Below are 17800 nucleotides of genomic sequence, written 5' to 3' on the forward strand. Positions count from 1 at the left end.
GGGTATGGCTTGGCTTGGCTTGAGTACATTGCTGGTACTGATACGTACAACTGTCGTGTCTCGTAGCTACATCTTCTTCGCCTCAGCAGCATATCGACGTTGAGCACTGGCGAGTCAAAAGGGCACCTCCTCCCTTCTAGAGGCATGCAGTGATCGAGGTCATTTGAAATTCGATCGATCTCCATCCTCAATGAGTCTCTGTCCACTGTCGATAAAAGTCCAGACAATCCGGATTGGCCACACTCGTGCTCGTCTTGATATTCAACCCACACAAGATCTGCTTGACGCTCTTCTCGATCTTCTTGCCATTGGTCGTGACGGGTATATCAGGACACTCGTCGATGATTCCAGGCACATGTCTTGCTGAAAGCTCTTTCCTGACCACGCTCTTGATATCTTGTACTAGTTGATCGTTGAACTTCTCGCCAGCCTTCATCTTGACAAACAAAACAACGGTCTCGTCGTCATCTTGCTCTCGTCTTCGTCCAATGGCAAGGCCGTCTTCCACTTGGTCTGGGAAGTGCTTCAGGAGGACGTTGTAAAGTTCTGCAGAACCAAAACGAACACCAGATGGTTTCAGTACGCCGTCTGATCGACCAAGCATGATCAAGCCGCCTGTTTCTGGGTTGAAGCGTATGAAGTCGCCGTGATGCCATACACCAGGGAATTCTTCGAAGTAGGATGCCTTGTATTTCGACTCGCCATCCTTGCCCCAGAATTTTACCGGTTGACATGGGAATGGTTTCACACAGACAAGATCTGCGGGCTCGCCTTCTTTGCTGACATCCTTGCCCTGGAAGTCCCACGCCTGGCAAGCCATTCCAAGACCCAAGACTTGGATTTCTCCAGTGTAGACAGGATGTAGCGGACATGGCGCGCCAAAGAGCGAGATGATATCCGTGCCGCCAGTAATCGATCCGAGATTGATCTGACCGAACGCTTTGTACACGTATTGAAACGTTGAAGGCGCAAGAGGCGAGCCGGTCGAGTATATTGCCTTCAGGGTCTTGAGAGTCAACCCTTGTTCCTTAGGAAAGACATTTCGCTGTTCCAGCACTGACAGATATTTTGCGCTGGTTCCAAACTGGGTGATTCCAATCTCGTCGATGAGCTTAGGCATCGCCAGGTCGTCCTTGACAGATTCTCCGTTCGAGAGATATTGGAAGGGAGAGCCATCGTACAGAACCAGTGTTGCACCTGCGGCCAGACCAGATACCAGCCAGTGCCACATCATCCAGGTACAAGTAGTGAAGTAGAAGAGGCGATCACCAGGTCGAATGTCCGATTGAAGGATGTGTTCTTTCTTGTGCTGGATCAGGGTACCAATCGCGCCGTGGACTATACACTTCGGTGCTCCCGTAGTACCTGACGAGTAGAGGATGTATACTGGCGTATCTGGATCGAGCTGTTCGAAATGTAGAGTTCCTGATGGAGACGCTGGCTGGACGAATAGCTCGAATCCATATACCTTGCTGCTCAATTCTTCTGAGAGTCCTTCAACTTTCGAACCCATTGACGAAACCGTATCGAATATGATCGTCGCTTTCAAACTCGGCAGGCCTTCCATAATGTCCTTGACCTTCGGTAGAACAGGATGTGTCTTGCCATTGTACATGACTGCGTTGTCCGTGAATAGTAAACTCGGCTCGATCTGAACCATTCGATCCAAGACGGCTGTAACACCAGTATCCGGGCTGACGGCTGTCCAAATTGCTCCAAGTGATGATGCAGCCAGCGAAGCCACGAGTGCATTGGTATGATTCGCAACGTATCCAGCAACTCGATCGCCCGGGTTCAGCCCCAGAGACTTCATCCCGGCCTGGCAATACCGTACTCCTTCTCGCAGCTCTTTCCATGTGACAGTCTCCCTGGTCGTCTCCGTCGCTGCAATGACCGCCGGGCTGTTCTCGTCGACCTCTTGAGTTGGAAATAGCAAGTTCTCTGCAAAGTTCAGCTTCGCTCCTGGAAACCATGCTGGTCGCGGGAACATGGTATTCTCATCCGAGACGACTCGTTTGTACGGTTGCGAGGTTCGAACACCGACATAGTCCCAGATCTCGCCCCAGGAATCGGAGACGCTGTCGATGCTCCATTGGTAGAGGTCGTGATATGTCTTGAAGTTCTTGTTGTGCTTTTTGTTTACTCTTTGGAGAAAGTCCCACAGCTTCGAGTCCTGTGGTGAGGGGTGTCGCCAGAGTAATTCGGCTTGTGAGGATCCATTCGCGTCAGCCATGTTGTCAGCCTGGTCCGTAGAGCAGCAACACGAAGCTCTCGAGTCTGGCACGTCTCCAACGCGTTTTTGGAAACGTCAAAAGAAATATCATTTTTGAAAGACTTCCCCCCATGCTCGGAACTTGGTGGGGTTGTCCAAGGCGGAATTGGAGAGCTGCAGCGCGGAACGCGATTCCCTTCTTTCGAGCGTTGCGGATCCGATGATAGCCGATGGGCGTTGGAGAGAGCTCTCCCTCCCTTTCTCACTACCAATTCGCGTCGAATACTACCAAGAGGACGATTCAATACGCTACCCACGGCCTCTCCTCGCCTACGTCTTCTTAACCAAGCTGGGAGAAAGTCGCGTATCCGCTCAACAGCGCCGCCACTCCTCCAATAACGTATCGAAAATCGTTTATCCTCCTCCAGAAGCGAATCAACTCCTTCAGATCCGTCTTCTCTGCCCATCTTCGAGCTGCTTGAGTCGCGCTATGTTTCGTCACCGATGGCGCGAAGATGCTCGTCTCTCCCCAGTTCATGCCCTCATCCTTGAGCAGGCTCTGGATCTTCCATTTCAGAGCCCCGTTGATGCCAGGCTCCATGTAGAAGAACGTTATCGGCATTATGCTGAAGATGCAAAGAGCTGCCGCAACGTACAAGTTCCTTTGCAACGGCGTCTTGGCTATGATGGCGAGGAAGACATTTGCTGCGGTTCCTGGTGCAACTATTGGAGGCACCCAGACTGGACCTAATTGATAGCCTTGAAGCCATTGCTTTGCTGCCACTTTCGTTGGCGCATGGTCGACGATCGGCTGAACGAAGATGATGCTGTCTGATGGGAAGTCATTCGTGTCAGTCTTGGTAGGTCAAAGGCTCAGTGATTCCTTACATTGACTTGTAATGCCGCAGAACATCGTAGGAAAGACCACACCAACAAATCGGGCAACAGCTGCGAGAGCTGGTATCGGCACTTGTGATTGAGCCATGCTAGGCACGTACTACTCGATGACAGCAAAGAGCAGGCTGCTAAGTCGCACTCGACGAAACAGTTGTCGGTCAAAACAGAACGAAACTGCCAGCTCTTCCCATTTCGCGAGACGACCGCCTCATATGCCCGCTGCGGACTCTGGAATCGTTCTCAGCTCGCTAAATGTGATATCTGACGCGGCAACTGCATGAGCTCATGGAAGCTGACACTTGGAGGTGCCAATTGAGTTCGAGTCTCATGCAAGGAAGTTCTTGGAAGGATTCGGCTGAACATGTTTCGGGGCCTGATACGAGACATGTCTAATTCGGCCATCGTTGCAGGACAACCTAATGTTACACGTTATTGAGTCGAACGATTGGATCTGGAGGAAGGCATGCCATTGATGCTCTTGCCAGTGCATTGGTCCGCTGCAACTGAATGGCACGAAAGAAGTCAAGCAATATCCTCTGCAACGACACTCCTGAAGAACACAATTCGATATATCAGGGAAGACGTCCAGACAAGATCTCAGTTAGCCATCTCTCGCAGCAGACTCTGCGCCCCAAGAATAGTCTCCTGGGGCTCAAAGCTCCCCGCGACGGATTAACGTTGATCCGTTGAGCTTTCATATCTGTTCAAGAATTTTCGTCCTTTATCGATTGGTTACTGCTCAACCACTCATCCAAAAGGCTCAATGGTCTAGGGGTATGATTCTTGCTTTGGGCGCTTCAAAAGAGCACAATTGCAAGAGGTCCCGCGTTCAAATCGCGGTTGAGCCCGAAGTTTTGCTTTTAGTCCGTGTAATTTGGACTCGACCTTGTTTTATATTAATATACCAATTTTTTGACATGATATACCCAATTCTTGGCGATGAATCGGGGACATCGTCTTCCAAACGTTTTTTTGCGAGAATGACGACTCTTCAAACCGAACACGTGTACCTGTACGATGGGGTCATATCTCAATGCCACCGTGCATATCCTTTTGGCTCTTCTCTTTGGGTTCAACAGGGGAAAAATATTGAGTAACATCGACAGGTGATCAAAAAGGGGCCCATGCCAAGACTTTGTCTTTGACATTTGACCTCACGTCTCGAACACGAACAACGGCCCTGCAAAATTTTGGTGGCACTACATATTATCAGCGACGATACCGCCTGCCCTACGACTTGGTCTCGTATCCGGTGCTCGATTAAGGGGCTAGACATGGCGTTCAAAATACGCACGATGTTTCGTTACTATGAGACGAGACACTCGAGGACTCTCGAGACAGTAGTAGTGCCACATCTAACAACTGATGTCAAATACGAAGAATACGTAAGCAGACAATGACCATGGCTTTGCCAAAGGACGCTCTCAACCTCAAGACCTTCAGCAACGATATTGCAATATGAACGCCCATCCACCCAGCTACATCATTCTCAACGGCCCTGACGGCCTTCCACGACTGCTCGCGAGCACCAACATCCTCAAAGGCCAACCCATCATGTCCTACTCAGCTCACCTATGCGTCCTCAACGCCAACGCCGACATTGCTCGCGTCTCCCACTCGTGCATACCAAACGCCTTCCAACATTGGGACCCAGATTCCCATGAGATGATCCTTCGAGCTCTCCAACATATCGCCGAACGCCAGGAGATCACGATCAGCTACGAGCAGGATGTTGACACTTTTCTGATGCCGAAGGCCGAGAGAATGCAGCATCTTCGACAATTGCTCGGGTTGCAGATTACCTGCACCTGCTCAGCCTGTGGCCCCTCGGACGCGCAACACGGAACTGACGACTCCCTCCGAGTGGAGACTGCTGAACTGCTGGAGATGATCAAACCCCTTCCATTACTCGACGACGACTTCGAGCTCAGCATCCATACTACTCACATTAACCTCAGGCAGTTGCAGAAACTCCACGAGCAATACATTAAGAATCTAGTCCAACTGGCCGCAAAGGACCACAAGTTGTGTCACGCGTAAGAGCTACTTCAACCTCATTGTTCGAAGATATCAACTGACTGGTTTGCATTTTAGCTACTGGCTACTCTACCAATTCCACGCTTACATCGCGGACCATGCCGATGACAGGGAAACCAGGAGTCAATGTGAGCAATGTAGCTTTCCTATTCATCGATTGACGCACCTAGAAATCGCCGTTGCTGCTCTTCAGCTTGCCATTGCCGTCTGCGTGACTTGTTATGGTAACCAGCATCACAAGGTTCAGGAGCTTGATGCGGAAATGAGTGAGCTAAAGCACAAGGTGGTGGAGGTCCTGTCGAAGCACTTCCACCGGAATCGAAGCGTATCTGAATATCCTACAGAGTGAAAGAAACATCAATGCAAGGATTCTTTCTAGGTTCAGATCACGCAACTCGGCCGTTTCATTGATCAGCTATCATGCAAACCGAGTCTATAAGGGTATAACCGCTTCCCAACTCCGTTCGCAATGCCGTCGTCTCTCATGCTTCGTATGTGTCGCTCTCTCATGGACTGAGAGGGTTGCTCGTAGCCAGCCAAATCTTGCTCTTCCTCCGAGAGTCAGAGACGTCCAGCCGCTTCCACATTCCAACATGCTCAATACCTTCCTCGTCCCACGTTCCCATGCCCTCGTCCCGCTCAAAGCCATGTCGCTTCCAAACCTTCTGCACACCAACCTGCGCATGGATATACACCAATCCCTTGAAGTTGAGGGCTATCCCTTTCTTCATAGCCTCTATTGATGCGGGGTCGATCTGGGGTCCGACCTCGTATGGATTCTCCCTTGCATAAGCCAAGGCAGTCTCAATAAGCAACTTGGAGATGCCTGCTTTGCGGAATTCCTTGATCACGGACAGCCTTCCCAGCTTGATGTACGCCTCTTTCTCCCCGCTGCTGCTAGTAAGTTGCTGGGTTGGCTCATGGCCATCGTGAGGAGCGTGTGGTGGAGGTACGAGGCGAATGGTTCCAACCGGGATCTTGGTGCTGTTGCTCGTACGCCGGTCACCATTGCTGGAGTTGCCATTGGTGTTGGCCTTTGCGGGTATCGAGGCGTATGCAACCCAGTGGAAGCTGCGGGCATCGTCACTGTCCAGCTCGTTCTCAAGAGGCACCTTTTGCTCCTTCACAAAGACCTCCTCCCGAACGATCATAGCATCGAGAAAGGCTTGTGGCACAGCTCGAGTTGGTTCTGCGGCATCATTCTTCGGTTGCTCGGTGGGTGACTTGGTGGGGTCGTACAAGTTCAAACGATCTCCAAGAGGCTTGATGAGGTCGACGAACTCGGAGCGTCCGAACCCCGCCATTTTTGTGTGCTACGCCTTATCGCAGGTAAAGTAGAGGATGTGTCGACTTCAGGGTTGTATCTTGAGCTCTGATAAACGAGACTCTGTCAGCCAAATTTCAGCCTCGATCCCGCAGGAGGTGTGTAGAGGTCCCACGCAGTCATGCAACCTCTGGCGAGAGGTTGCGAGGAAGCAGTGGTGAAGTGGTGCGGTGTGGCAGACGTACCTGAGTAAAGTCGCCTTATCTGTGACACACGCTCCACTTTGCCAGCCGCCGCTTGCACGGTCAGTCGGCGGTGATGTCGTGTAGTATCCAAGCTGTTACGGACTTGTGGTGATGATTGTCGGAGAAGGCGGCAGCCGAGAGCTTTCACTTGGGGAGGGCGGTATGGAAGATGCGATATGAGATGTTGGTCCCCTGAAGGTTGGCCTGCATATCGCGCGTGCCGAGTTTGTCGAGAGGCAGGATGATCGTTGATTAAGAAGAGGTGCTCTTTGTTCGGTTTCGAGCGGCTAAAGGTCGCGACAGTCGCCGGCGGGTGGAGATGTGTTCAGATGGCGTCAGTCACCAAGGTGCTCGGAGCGCTTGCCACCAGAACGTGTGCGCCGATGTGTTGGAGCAGGTGCAGAAACAAAGCCCGAGTGCAGGGATGCCTGGCAGGTGGGCAACACATCAGCCGTGGGAGGCGCACGTGATTTTACGTGCACATGTAGCACTCTCACCTCATCAGTGTGACGAGGATGAAGTGGAGATGACGCTCAAGTCATCCATGGAAGGGAGGGGATATGAAGCCAATCGAACCAAAGTTCGGCTGACATCTCCTCGGTCGTTGACTGTATCTTCATCATTATTACACTACGGTTCTATTTCGTCGTTCTCATATGCCAGATGCTCTCGTTTCATCTCTAGCTTCACCCATACTGCCGTCACGATAGCCCATATAGCGATATAAGAGAACAGAACGCCGAACGACGCACCAAACGCGTAATGGAACTCCAGCGTCCAGATGATCGCCGACACGCATCCAATGTATATGCAGACCCCCAGCAGCCACCACAGCGTCAGATACAGGAAGAATCGTCGAAACATCGAGTTGCTCTCGTATCGCTCGTTGTATCGTATTCGAAATTCACGGTCCTGCAATCCATCCACGGCCATGAAGTCCTCTGCCGCGTAATAGATAAAAGGACGTAACCGCGTCCCTCGAGCTTGCGAGTTGATTCCGATCGGAATTTTGAATGGTACAAACGTTGTGATTACCATCAAAATCCCCAGGAACCCCATGATGAAGGTAGGCGAGTACAGGTACAGGTGAGGGAGCTCCAGGGACGATCCAACCACGAAAGGAATCAAGGCCATGATCATCGCAACACCATAAACCCACGATGTCGCGTCCAGTTCCCATCGGCTTCGAGAGAGGAGCGGCGCGCACTCGTCCCGCCGAAAGAACAGCCTCCAAACTCGGGCTACTAGGATCCAAAGCTCGCCAAATCCGAAGCAGATGATGGCATAGCCTAGAATGTCCTTGTCGTACTCTGGCTTGGGAATGGGACATTCGCGATCTGGATACTGCTCCCTACATTGACGTCGCCATTTGTCTCTGTGGTTGTTGTACCAGGTGTAGTAGATAATGCAAGGGATCACCAGATCGAAGAGGAGGATCATTGGCAAGCCCAAGGTGATGCCGAGATGTTGCCATGGATGAGCCTCCTTTTGCGCCAGTTTTGTTTCTTTGCGTCGCAAAGGTGGCAGACTTCTTCCGCTTCTTCGCGATATCGCAGATATGGCGGATGCCGTCGTCTCTCCACGGCTGTGTTGAGGACGCTCCGCCGTCTGCGGCGATATATCAGAAGGCCGCGTCGCTGCATCGTCGAAGTCTCCAAAATCGCTGTCAGAAAGGACGGAAGAATCGCGTACGCTGCCGAATACTCTGGACTCGATCGATTCTCGTTTTGCTCGGCCCTCCACGTCGAGTGTAGCACTCAAACGTTTTGGATCTGGTGTCGATGTGTCTGTTTCCGTCTCTTTCTCAATGGCATCTTTTTCGGGGTCGCTCGATGTCGCATCGCGGCTGTCTTCCGGTGGTTGCTCTACGCGAATGTCTGCCTCTGCTTGCTCTTGCGTTCCCAAAGTCTCCTTCTCCAATGCCGCCTTCTCGTCTGTTGGGTCCATCTTGCCTCAGACGGCCCAATGATCGGGTCCAAAATCCTGCTCTTGCGTATCTTGCTGCACACTCCAACACCGAACGCCCTGGTTCGAGGTCACCGTCGTCGTTCGCAGGAGTGGTAATTAAACATACTCGACCGTGTAAAAGGTAGTTGAGAAGACCGCGTTCTAGCACAGGGGAGCGGGTCTTTTCAAGTAAACATTAGTCAGGTCCATATAGTTTCAGCTATGTTTCCAACAGCCCGACAAAACGAAGCGACCACGAAGGGCAGCCCCCCATCCTTTAAACCTCACGCCACGAGCCGTACGAGACTCCAAACCGTTGAAGCCGCTGTGGCCGCCACGAGCGCGTGTTGCACCCGTTCGGCAGGGGCACGCCTGAGTGAGAGACCGAGAAAGCTTTGCGAACCTTGTGCCTGGTCTTGACGTCGTGCAGATCTCCTAGATCTTCCCGTCAACATCCGAGTCCTGACTCTCGGGCCTGGCAACAACAAAGCTGTACGAATGACCTGGTGTTTGAGGCTGCCTACAACCAAGATGCTCGCTCGTAGCCAGTACTGGATACACGTGTGAGCTGCTCGGGATGGGCATGGCTGTATGGCCAGCTAAAACCATCACATGCAGTCCCTCGTAGCTGCAGCGAATGCCAGCGGGCCTCCACGAAAAGGAAGAACACCAGCCAACCGTACGACCCATGTCATGCCGAACTGCGCCTGTAGCGAACGCTGCAAAATTCATCTACCGACTAGCAAGCGGCTGACTGACGCCTCATGCTCTGACGATATGGGCCTACTATCCCGGATGTCCGGTCCAAACGACAGGATTCACCAACAGACACGGAAGCGCACGTCGGCCAGTTCGGCATGGATACGGATTCCGCTCTATCTACGCGAGGAGATATGCATTATCTACCCGATGAGGTTCGCTTGACTACTCACGCATCAGCTTGGGCACGAACGAGTTTCATCATCAATCCAACTCGCTCTCGGTCCACCATCCGTTGGGTGCACAACCAAGAGCCCAATCTGGTGAGGAGTACTACGATCGGTTTCCAAGGTCCTTTCGCATTGATCATGTTTACTTGCTGCATGCTGCATAGCATCACATGCATCTTCAAGGATATATGACAGTAATCGGTAGGTCAGCATCAGGAATTGCTCACTTCTTAGCGACCAGCAACAACGTTTCATGATCGAATCCGTCGCCGTCCGACGTCTCTGGGTCGAATCGTCTCATCAGCTCCTCGTACAGCGCCTCGCTGTCAGCCTTGCTCCAACTCCCTGCCATCATCATGACCACAGCTTTACACATATGAGCTCTGCACTCTGGCCATATATCTTGGAAGGCAACTCTGATCGTGATCTTGGATACATCCACATTCTCTGGCTTGAACCCGGCGTTCACGAACTGGTTTTTGAACCAGTCAACTGTCTTCCATTCCTCTGGCACAGGACCTTGGAAGGGCGGCGCGTCTGGTCGAATCTTTCGAATTGCGTCCTGCGTGAATCCTAGCCATCCGTAGCTTACGAACTGCGCCGAGAGAGCCACTCCACCAGGCTTAAGTGTGCGAAAGATCTCCCTTGTGAGCACATCCGGACGCAGTGTAGTAGGATGTACCATGCTGGCGACGGAATGGGTGAAAGTGTTGTCTGGAAATGCCAAAGCCTCAGAGTCCATCACTTCGGCCTTCACGTTCTCCAGACCAGGTCGCTTCTTGACTTCGGCGATCATCCTTGGTGAGAGGTCCGTTGCGTAGATGGTAGGTGTGTTGTTCGCATCGGCTTCCTTGAGAATGAGCGACGAACAAACACCGTTTCCACAAGCGTTGTCGTGGACTATCGAGGACGATGAGATCGGATGGGGATTCTTCGCCAGCAAAGAGCCTCCCATCTCGTACCATATTGGCCCGAAACCGTCATAGATTGGGGCCATGCCATCGAAGTGGGCTTTCAAAGAGAACTTTGCGTCTTCAGGTACTGCTGCCATGATCGCCAATGAGGAATATGAGTGCTGGGCAGGAACTCTTCTTCGAAAAGTGAAGCATGGTCGCGGCTGCTAAATAGTTATGGGATCATCATCACCACCATCATCTTACAATAGTAGCCCACAGCGTGATCGTAAAGCAGAAAAGGTTAGAGCCTCGTGAAGCAAGCTCGCCATTCGGATACATTTGAGAGAGGTTCGGAGAGATGTATCATTTGGATCGGTGCTGAGTTGGTATATGCACCAAGCTGATGAACCATAAGCGACGCCCAATCTATCTCCTAAAGCAGTGCAGTTGTGTTTTCAGTAACGAGAGCGCAGATGGCTTGTGCTAGGTCTCGTTTCGTACCTAGGTTTCTTTTTTCGTATTTATTGAAATGTTAGCCAAAAGCTTAATCAATAATTTGGCTTCCTCACTTCGACCCCGGACTTCGAACTTCGACTTCATCTGCTGCACTTCCACATGGCAGCAGCCAAAGATGTCGCATCTATGAGGTGGCCATGATGCATTTCACCAAGCCATCATGCTGGATTTCATGGACTATGTCCAGACTGCTTTCCACCGCACCTCGCGCTGGAATGTCGATAACAGTTATGCCTCCTTGACCACGACCTCGACGAACCTCCTCGACTTCCGAATTCCCTCCGGCATTCGCCTCCACGTATCCTCGCTTTCAGCACCAAATTTCGCGACCAGCTATACATTGGGGAGCAGAGGGGTCGTTGATGGCTCGCTCAGCTTCCTGTACACCAGTCTTGGGCTGCAAGTCGCGAGCCGGAGCAGCGAGGTCTATTTGAGCAGCCTAGTCAGAGGGTACAGGCATTTGCAAGAGCTGGAGAAACCGGGCGAAAGTCGGTGGAAAGACTTATTGGAAAGGGGACAGCGAAAGGACGCGTTGCTGTATGGGAGACTGTACCTGCCGTCCAGCACTCTGGAAGCATTGTATCTGAGACGCATATCGCCTACACGCCTTCTACGCGTGAACTGCGTTTCTGATGGCAATCTTCCGAATGGTGGCTCACTACTGGCAGTCTTGCAGAATGACTTTGGGAAATACAGTACAGAGTATTTGTACTCAACCGACTCTGCCTTGATTGGAGTGAGAGGACTCTACAACTTTGGCTTTGATCCACGATTCCCGAATTTCCAACCTGCATCACGTCCTCCTGCTCATCCCTGGGATCACCAAAATGGCAGACTCAGTGCTGGTGCAGAGGCATATTTCAGCCCACTCAACAAAAGCGGCGGGATCAGTACGGGTCTGCGATTTACCACTCTTCCTATTCACACCGGATTCCCATACACCATGGCTTTGACGATCAATCCTCTGATGGGCAATCTGAGCTCTACATACGCTGTCAAAGCAGGTTCCAATTTGGCGCTCTGCTCGCGTTTCGACTTCAACGTGTACAGCTACGAGAGTGAGGTAGTTGTGGGCATGGAGCTGTGGCACCGCAAGCAACCCGAGGCGGAGGTGATGTGGGCAACCGAGAAGCTCAGAACTGGCTGGGCGCGAAGCGATGCCGACGTGAATGGGGTGCTGAAGGCTCGTGTGGACAATCACGGAAAAGTCGGACTGCTGTGGGAATGTCGCGCGAAAGAGTTGCTGCTCAGTCTCGGTGCTGGTATTGACCTGAAGAAGCGCGACAGGATGCTGGGGAGCGTAGGTATCGATATCAGTTACTCCACTTGAACTTACTCTCACAAACCTCCCTCTCACGGTTATTGTCCTTTCGCCTTTAACACCACTCGCTCTGCCAGTATCAGACTTCGCTTCTGGATGGTTCTCCTGCACGATTACCACTGTCCCGTCTGACTGGATCCTATGCTTGGCCTTCGCACGCGCACTGCATCGCAGACTGAAACATACAGCTCGCACGAAGTTCGATTGCCCCAAAAGTGACGCATGTCTGGCAGCAACATACAGTTCTGCAGCTCGACAGGCCACCCCGTCCATGACCACGTTCTCGCCATTGGCTTTTGACTTGAAGTCACCGCGCCCGGGATCTGAAATGCAGGTCGAGCAAACACGTTCATGCACTGGCACTGGCCTCGCCCGCCGGATGGCTGCATCTCCTGGGCAGCACCGCTCGGTATGTCTCAAATCTGCGGCAGCTAATGGCTTTGGACAAAGGATTGGCGGACAGGGCTAGGATGCGCGTGGATATGCGGACGCTGCTGCGAACAGTCGTTCACCGTATATAGCTTTCCCTGCCGTGTTACCAGTTCGCATATCTTCTCCGTCTCCTTCGTGACACCACGTCCTGCTTCAATACCGCGCGGCATTCACGCCAATCAGCCATGATGGATGTTGATGTTGCTAACTCTTCCGCTTTCCAAGGCTCGCCGTTTGACCAAGACTGGAATATCACGTCTGGCGGTCAAGATGGAGCACTGGGGCCGATTCAAGAATTCAACGCGAACTTCGACCCGAGCAACGGAGGCAGCATCGACCCACATCTGACATTGAGCAACCCTGCCACGCCTAACAACGACTTCAACTCCTCCTACAACGGCCAGATGGGCGGGCTTGACCAAACGCTGGGGCCGGCAGCATCTCCATACGATTCTTTTCAACCACATTTCGATGGCATGACTCCATACTACCAATCCGTCGAAGCCAACCCAAATCCGATCTACCAAACCTCATCTTCACGATTCAATCATCGCCGCTCCGTCTCCGAGCCGCCAGGCGGACCAGCAATGCCACCACCACCTCCGCCAATGATCCTCCACCGCGACAACCACTGCCTTGGTCATCCTATGGCGAACAAGGCTGTCCAACTCAAGAGCGTGCCGAGAGGAAGCAAGCAACAGCGCCCACATCCATACTCTCGAAGAATGCGAGACCCGCACCGACCAGACATGAGACGCGCGCAAACCCAGCCGGTTCGCGCAGGTCCCACGAGCACGCCATACCTCATGCCGCCGCATTTCATGCCACAGAATATGATGCAAGAGCCGCACAACATCACCTCGCGTGTCTGCACGCCGACGCCAGAAGGTGGTCCTATGTCGCCACTGAATATCGACCTTGCGTTGAGTGGTGTGCCTTCGCCGATGCAGACGCCGCCAATGAGGAGTGACCCCAGGAGGACGTTGTTGATTCCGCTGACCGTGGATGAGTTGCGGGCGATGGTCTATGAGGCGGTGCAGAAAGCTGTTGGGAGTATTGAGGCGAAAAAGGAGGAGGCCGGCGGGGTGGTTGAGGATGATGTCGATGGAGAGGAGTCGAGTGAGGTCAAGAAGGTTGACAACGAGGGCGGAGAGGATGCTGGAGGGTTGGATCTGTAAGTCTCATCACCATCTCCGTGATTTCCAAGCTGACCATGCCCAGGTGACCAAAGTGGTGATTGTGGAATGCGGTCTGGCTCGAGGGATCGCTCGTCTCCATCTTGCCATGATTTCTCTCGAAATCTTTCAGCGTCTGTGGCGGGTTTGTGTCTCCTTGGTAGAAAACGATATGGAATAGACTCTGGCTCTTCGACCATCATTCTTCCTCCTCTTCCTCATCTGCCGATTTCCCTTGATTCCACACGTGCCAGATTTGGTCTACGATCATATCTCCAAAGCCCTTGCCTTCCTCCACATCCTGTTCAATCTCTTTCCGTCTCTGCATCTTCCAAGTCTCTCGTGATCCACGGCCCTCTTTCTGAAGTTCTCCAACCACACTGCCTTGCTCTTTCTCAAGTCTTGTTGGAGTATTGATCGCTTGCCGACTTACATGCTGCCATACTGTCCTTCCAGTTGATTCCGCAACCAAATAGTTCGCTGAATAGCCAGTAACGCCGACCAGTCCTAGTGTGTAGACGTCGAGCTTTCGAGGTGGAATTAGAGCAAGCACCGGACAGGCTATGACCGCAAATAACGCGGCATTGTGGACTGCTTTCGCATATTTCTCTCGCTGAGAGGGAGGAGGCTGCTCTTGGGGTTGTGACATCGTGTCACATGTAGGAAGGGGTGATCTTATGAGTTGCGCGCAAAAAGTCGAAAGTTGTGCTCGGGAGTCTGAGCGTCACGAAGTCCATCGTTCGGTTGTGTCAATCAATTTCCGATTGGATTTGATGAGCTGTTGTTAAACATCGTGTTATTGCTGCGATCACAGAAACAGTCATTTTTTGCCTTAGCTACGAAGCCGCGCAACGGACATGCATTTCATCCTAGTCGCATTCTGTCTACTCTATTTCTTCGCAGTCAATAATTCAGTGAGGACTCAAGGTCGGCGTGTCGGCAGACTTGCCCGCGGAAAGCAGTCTGTGTGTGCTGTGATTGGCGGTGACAAATTTTCTCTGTCCCAAAAAGGAAGTTAGTCACGTGCTGGCTTTTTCGACGGTTTTTGCACAGAACGTTGCAACAACGAGAAATACCGATACAAGACCAACTATATGGGATGAAGAGTACTTGACCGAACTTCCTCATCGTAGCTGCGGTTTAAATTACAAAAGGGACGAGGCTGTGTAGCCTGCTCTACCAAAAATGACCTTCACGGACCAAAAATGAATTCCTTGGCTTGCGACGCTGGAAGGGTTGTTAGATATGTTTCCTCGTGCATAGGACACAGCGAACGTACTTGGCAGGATTCGAACCTACGCCCCCGAAGGGAATTGATGTCGGAATATTGCTCACAAAGTTGAAGCCTACGATAGAGCGTATTCGAGTCAATCGCAGTAACCACTTTGCTACAACGCCCTTGGCATCCAGGGATCGTTGTATTGATCCGATTGGTTGTTGTTGAGAGTCTGGAAAAGCCAATGTGGTATATGATAGCTCAATTAACCCTCGGCGCGGATAAGGGCTTTTTGGACGCTACCAACGTTTTCCATGCATGTACCGCTCTGGAGATGCTCTCCACTGTCATCAGAACATTCGACATGCACATCTTGTTGACTGTTACTGTTGCAATAAGAGGTGCAGCTAGTAATAGGCTTTTTGAAGTCCGCGGTCCACAATCTGGTTGGAACCCGGAACCGCTGGAAATCGATTGGAGTTGCAGGAAACCCTCGGGAATCGCGGGTACTCACTATGTATATATTGCTCAAAATCTCTATTGAAACTATCGTGCTGTGAAAACTGTGTTGTGGCCCACTGCAACACGCCGTTGCAAGGCACAGCCTGGTATGGTCGCTTCGCATACGGTATCACATCTGCGCATGGTTACCACAGGCGGACCCAGACCATATGCCAACACTCTAACTACTCCACCGAAGGCACTGTCGATCGTTTTGAGAAGGTCAGGGGCTACAGTAATGATCGTGTAGTTGGTCACTATAGCAAGCTCACAACAGAAAGCGATGACTACTCGGAGTCCAGTATGCAACTACAACTACAACGACAGCACCGACTATATGACATGCACAACTCAGAATTGTCGCGACAAGCGCAGATAATGCAGAGACAGATCAGACCGCTACATGTTTCACATTTCCGGCATGTAACGCTGGTGGTGCGTGGCTTGCTCTCGACACCGCCTCGATATTTCCTTTTGCCACGAAGTGTGGTCATTCTTCTCAACAGTCTCGGTCATATCGGACGTTGTAAAATCGATGAGCGGCTGTTCACAAAGCTATTATGGCACCCGACGGTGTTTACGAACGCTCCGTATTCTCATAGATCGATGCGACTTGACAACGCTGATGTTCTCATCCAAAGAGACACACCCCGAAGGTTGTACAGCAGTTGGGCATCATTCGAGAAGAAAGTCTAGATCGGCCCAATAGCCTGGATATCGCCATGCGTTCCTACGGGCTGGAGATGGCCTCGAGATCTGATTGCTGAGTCCAGACAGGCATTCCCCGGTCTCGAGGCTGCCAGGAAACATCCTGACAGCACACCGGACGACACCACAATGCACACCGGCGTCATCAAGGATGATGCTTCATCTGGAACGTCCTGTCAACGTTGTGTGAGATGGGGGCGAACTGTCTAACGGTATAAGTATGTTGCAGCTGCTGTCTTGTAGAATAGCTGACTCGTAACAATCGCAATGGATCCAAAGATCATCACACTCGGTTTGAAGGGCCTTTTTGCCGCCGTCGACCGTAAGTACTCAGTCTGTATCGACCCGACCGTATCGCTGAACAAATGCAGATCCATATGCCGACAAGATAATGGAACCATTCGGGCGGAAGTCACAATCAGGCAGCTCCAAGAAAGAGTCCCCTAAACCCAAAAGCGAGCGCAAACCCAAGGAAGAGCCCCCAAAAGACCCCAGAAGAGAGCTTAGAAGTTCTCGGAGAAGCGACAGTCCTCGAAGAAGTCGGAGTCCAAAACGGGATCCCGCCACTCGATACAGACCTGATCGAGGATACGAGCGTGACAGAAAAGACGTACCAAAGAGACAAATTGACCGTTACAAACGTCGAGAGACAGATGGTCGGGATGCTGTGACTTCGCGAAAGAGGTCGCTGGATTCCAGAGATAGACGCTCCTCGCCCTTACCCAAGAACAGGTGAGTCGCGCAATCTCCAATGTCGAAGGACATTGCACTGATTATTGACAGAGGACGTCGACATCGCAATTCGTTACCACCAAGGGAGCCTTCTCGTTGATGTACGTCGACATTCCGCCATAAATGGATGGGTTGGTATGAGGGTTTCATGAACAGCAAGCGGGCTGCATGTGTTTGAAGGAGTTACGCACCTGAAGCGTCGAACTCATTCTCCGTCTACTCCATCATTAGCTACGATATTCACTGCTGGCAATACTCAATAGAATCATAGATAGATTCATGTAGCTTGTCCTTTTGGCCGGATCTCAACCTTGCCCTTGCCACATCTGATGACGACGTAAGTGTAGCATCTCTTCGCAAGTCTACTCGCTCCTGGATTGCTAACAAAGGATAGCCAGTTCCATGGCCTTGCAAGTTGATCCAAACAATGTTTTCGTCCTTTTGCGTTCAAAAATTAGCCTCGAGGACTGCAGTGCCCATCACTCTCTCCTGGGGGCCGCCTAGCTCTACAATGCATCCGGACTTCCTCTTAGGACTTTACAAATCAATGTAGCCTAGCCGCATGGCAGAATCACATTTCTGGGTGTCAAAGATGAGTAAGGTCATCATTCCCGGATCCAACATTCGAGCGCTCGCTGTCTCTGCCTCTGCCTCAAAACGTGAGCGGCCCCGGCCCTAGGGTCGGCTAGACTTAACAAACTCTCAACCTACTTAACCTTAGCTAAGCGAGTACTTACCTACCTTCTACTGCTCTTTCTCCGTTTCCTTTAGT

The 17800-nt window shown here is 51.8% G+C and overlaps 10 protein-coding genes and 2 non-coding genes across 12 annotated transcripts; 5 read left to right on the top strand and 7 right to left on the bottom strand.

The window, feature by feature from the left end:
• Window positions 1–187: 187 nt before the first annotated feature.
• On the bottom strand, window positions 188–2233 carry M409DRAFT_27577 (uncharacterized protein; the record flags this gene model as incomplete). The annotated part of the gene is made up of 1 exon (XM_033808629.1): window positions 188–2233. The coding sequence occupies one exon, from the start codon at window positions 2231–2233 to the stop codon at window positions 188–190; it is 2046 nt and encodes a 681-aa protein (XP_033663088.1).
• Window positions 2234–2552: 319 nt separating this feature from the next.
• On the bottom strand, window positions 2553–3197 carry M409DRAFT_27578 (uncharacterized protein; the record flags this gene model as incomplete). The annotated part of the gene is made up of 2 exons (XM_033808630.1): window positions 2553–3043; window positions 3101–3197. The coding sequence occupies 2 exons, from the start codon at window positions 3195–3197 to the stop codon at window positions 2553–2555; spliced, it is 588 nt and encodes a 195-aa protein (XP_033663089.1).
• Window positions 3198–3866: 669 nt separating this feature from the next.
• Window positions 3867–3957, top strand: M409DRAFT_t56. Its single transcript has one exon. It is a non-coding gene; the product is annotated as a tRNA-Pro (tRNA).
• A 610-nt stretch (window positions 3958–4567) lies between these two features.
• Window positions 4568–5495, top strand: M409DRAFT_27579 (uncharacterized protein; the record flags this gene model as incomplete). The annotated part of the gene is made up of 3 exons (XM_033808631.1): window positions 4568–5145; window positions 5204–5268; window positions 5317–5495. 3 exons carry the CDS (start codon window positions 4568–4570, stop codon window positions 5493–5495), a joined length of 822 nt encoding a protein of 273 aa, XP_033663090.1.
• Window positions 5496–5652: 157 nt separating this feature from the next.
• M409DRAFT_69399 (uncharacterized protein) lies at window positions 5653–6450 on the bottom strand (the record flags this gene model as incomplete). The annotated part of the gene is made up of 1 exon (XM_033818274.1): window positions 5653–6450. One exon carries the CDS (start codon window positions 6448–6450, stop codon window positions 5653–5655), a length of 798 nt encoding a protein of 265 aa, XP_033663091.1.
• Window positions 6451–7285: 835 nt separating this feature from the next.
• On the bottom strand, window positions 7286–8602 carry M409DRAFT_69403 (uncharacterized protein; the record flags this gene model as incomplete). Its single annotated transcript, XM_033818275.1, has 1 exon — window positions 7286–8602. The coding sequence occupies one exon, from the start codon at window positions 8600–8602 to the stop codon at window positions 7286–7288; it is 1317 nt and encodes a 438-aa protein (XP_033663092.1).
• A 1152-nt stretch (window positions 8603–9754) lies between these two features.
• M409DRAFT_58636 (uncharacterized protein) lies at window positions 9755–10582 on the bottom strand (the record flags this gene model as incomplete). Its single annotated transcript, XM_033813960.1, has 1 exon — window positions 9755–10582. One exon carries the CDS (start codon window positions 10580–10582, stop codon window positions 9755–9757), a length of 828 nt encoding a protein of 275 aa, XP_033663093.1.
• A 521-nt stretch (window positions 10583–11103) lies between these two features.
• On the top strand, window positions 11104–12273 carry M409DRAFT_27582 (uncharacterized protein; the record flags this gene model as incomplete). Its single annotated transcript, XM_033808632.1, has 1 exon — window positions 11104–12273. The coding sequence occupies one exon, from the start codon at window positions 11104–11106 to the stop codon at window positions 12271–12273; it is 1170 nt and encodes a 389-aa protein (XP_033663094.1).
• A 611-nt stretch (window positions 12274–12884) lies between these two features.
• On the top strand, window positions 12885–13874 carry M409DRAFT_27583 (uncharacterized protein; the record flags this gene model as incomplete). The annotated part of the gene is made up of 1 exon (XM_033808633.1): window positions 12885–13874. One exon carries the CDS (start codon window positions 12885–12887, stop codon window positions 13872–13874), a length of 990 nt encoding a protein of 329 aa, XP_033663095.1.
• Window positions 13875–14070: 196 nt separating this feature from the next.
• On the bottom strand, window positions 14071–14520 carry M409DRAFT_27584 (uncharacterized protein; the record flags this gene model as incomplete). The annotated part of the gene is made up of 1 exon (XM_033808634.1): window positions 14071–14520. One exon carries the CDS (start codon window positions 14518–14520, stop codon window positions 14071–14073), a length of 450 nt encoding a protein of 149 aa, XP_033663096.1.
• Window positions 14521–15145: 625 nt separating this feature from the next.
• Window positions 15146–15269, bottom strand: M409DRAFT_t57. Its single transcript has one exon. It is a non-coding gene; the product is annotated as a tRNA-Ser (tRNA).
• A 1294-nt stretch (window positions 15270–16563) lies between these two features.
• M409DRAFT_27585 (uncharacterized protein) lies at window positions 16564–17151 on the top strand (the record flags this gene model as incomplete). Its single annotated transcript, XM_033808635.1, has 3 exons — window positions 16564–16618; window positions 16668–17028; window positions 17082–17151. The coding sequence occupies 3 exons, from the start codon at window positions 16564–16566 to the stop codon at window positions 17149–17151; spliced, it is 486 nt and encodes a 161-aa protein (XP_033663097.1).
• Window positions 17152–17800: the final 649 nt, after the last annotated feature.

The sequence above is a fragment of the Zasmidium cellare genome (assembly GCF_010093935.1).
Source record: "Zasmidium cellare ATCC 36951 unplaced genomic scaffold M409scaffold_37, whole genome shotgun sequence".
NCBI classification, from domain to species: domain Eukaryota; kingdom Fungi; phylum Ascomycota; class Dothideomycetes; order Mycosphaerellales; family Mycosphaerellaceae; genus Zasmidium; species Zasmidium cellare.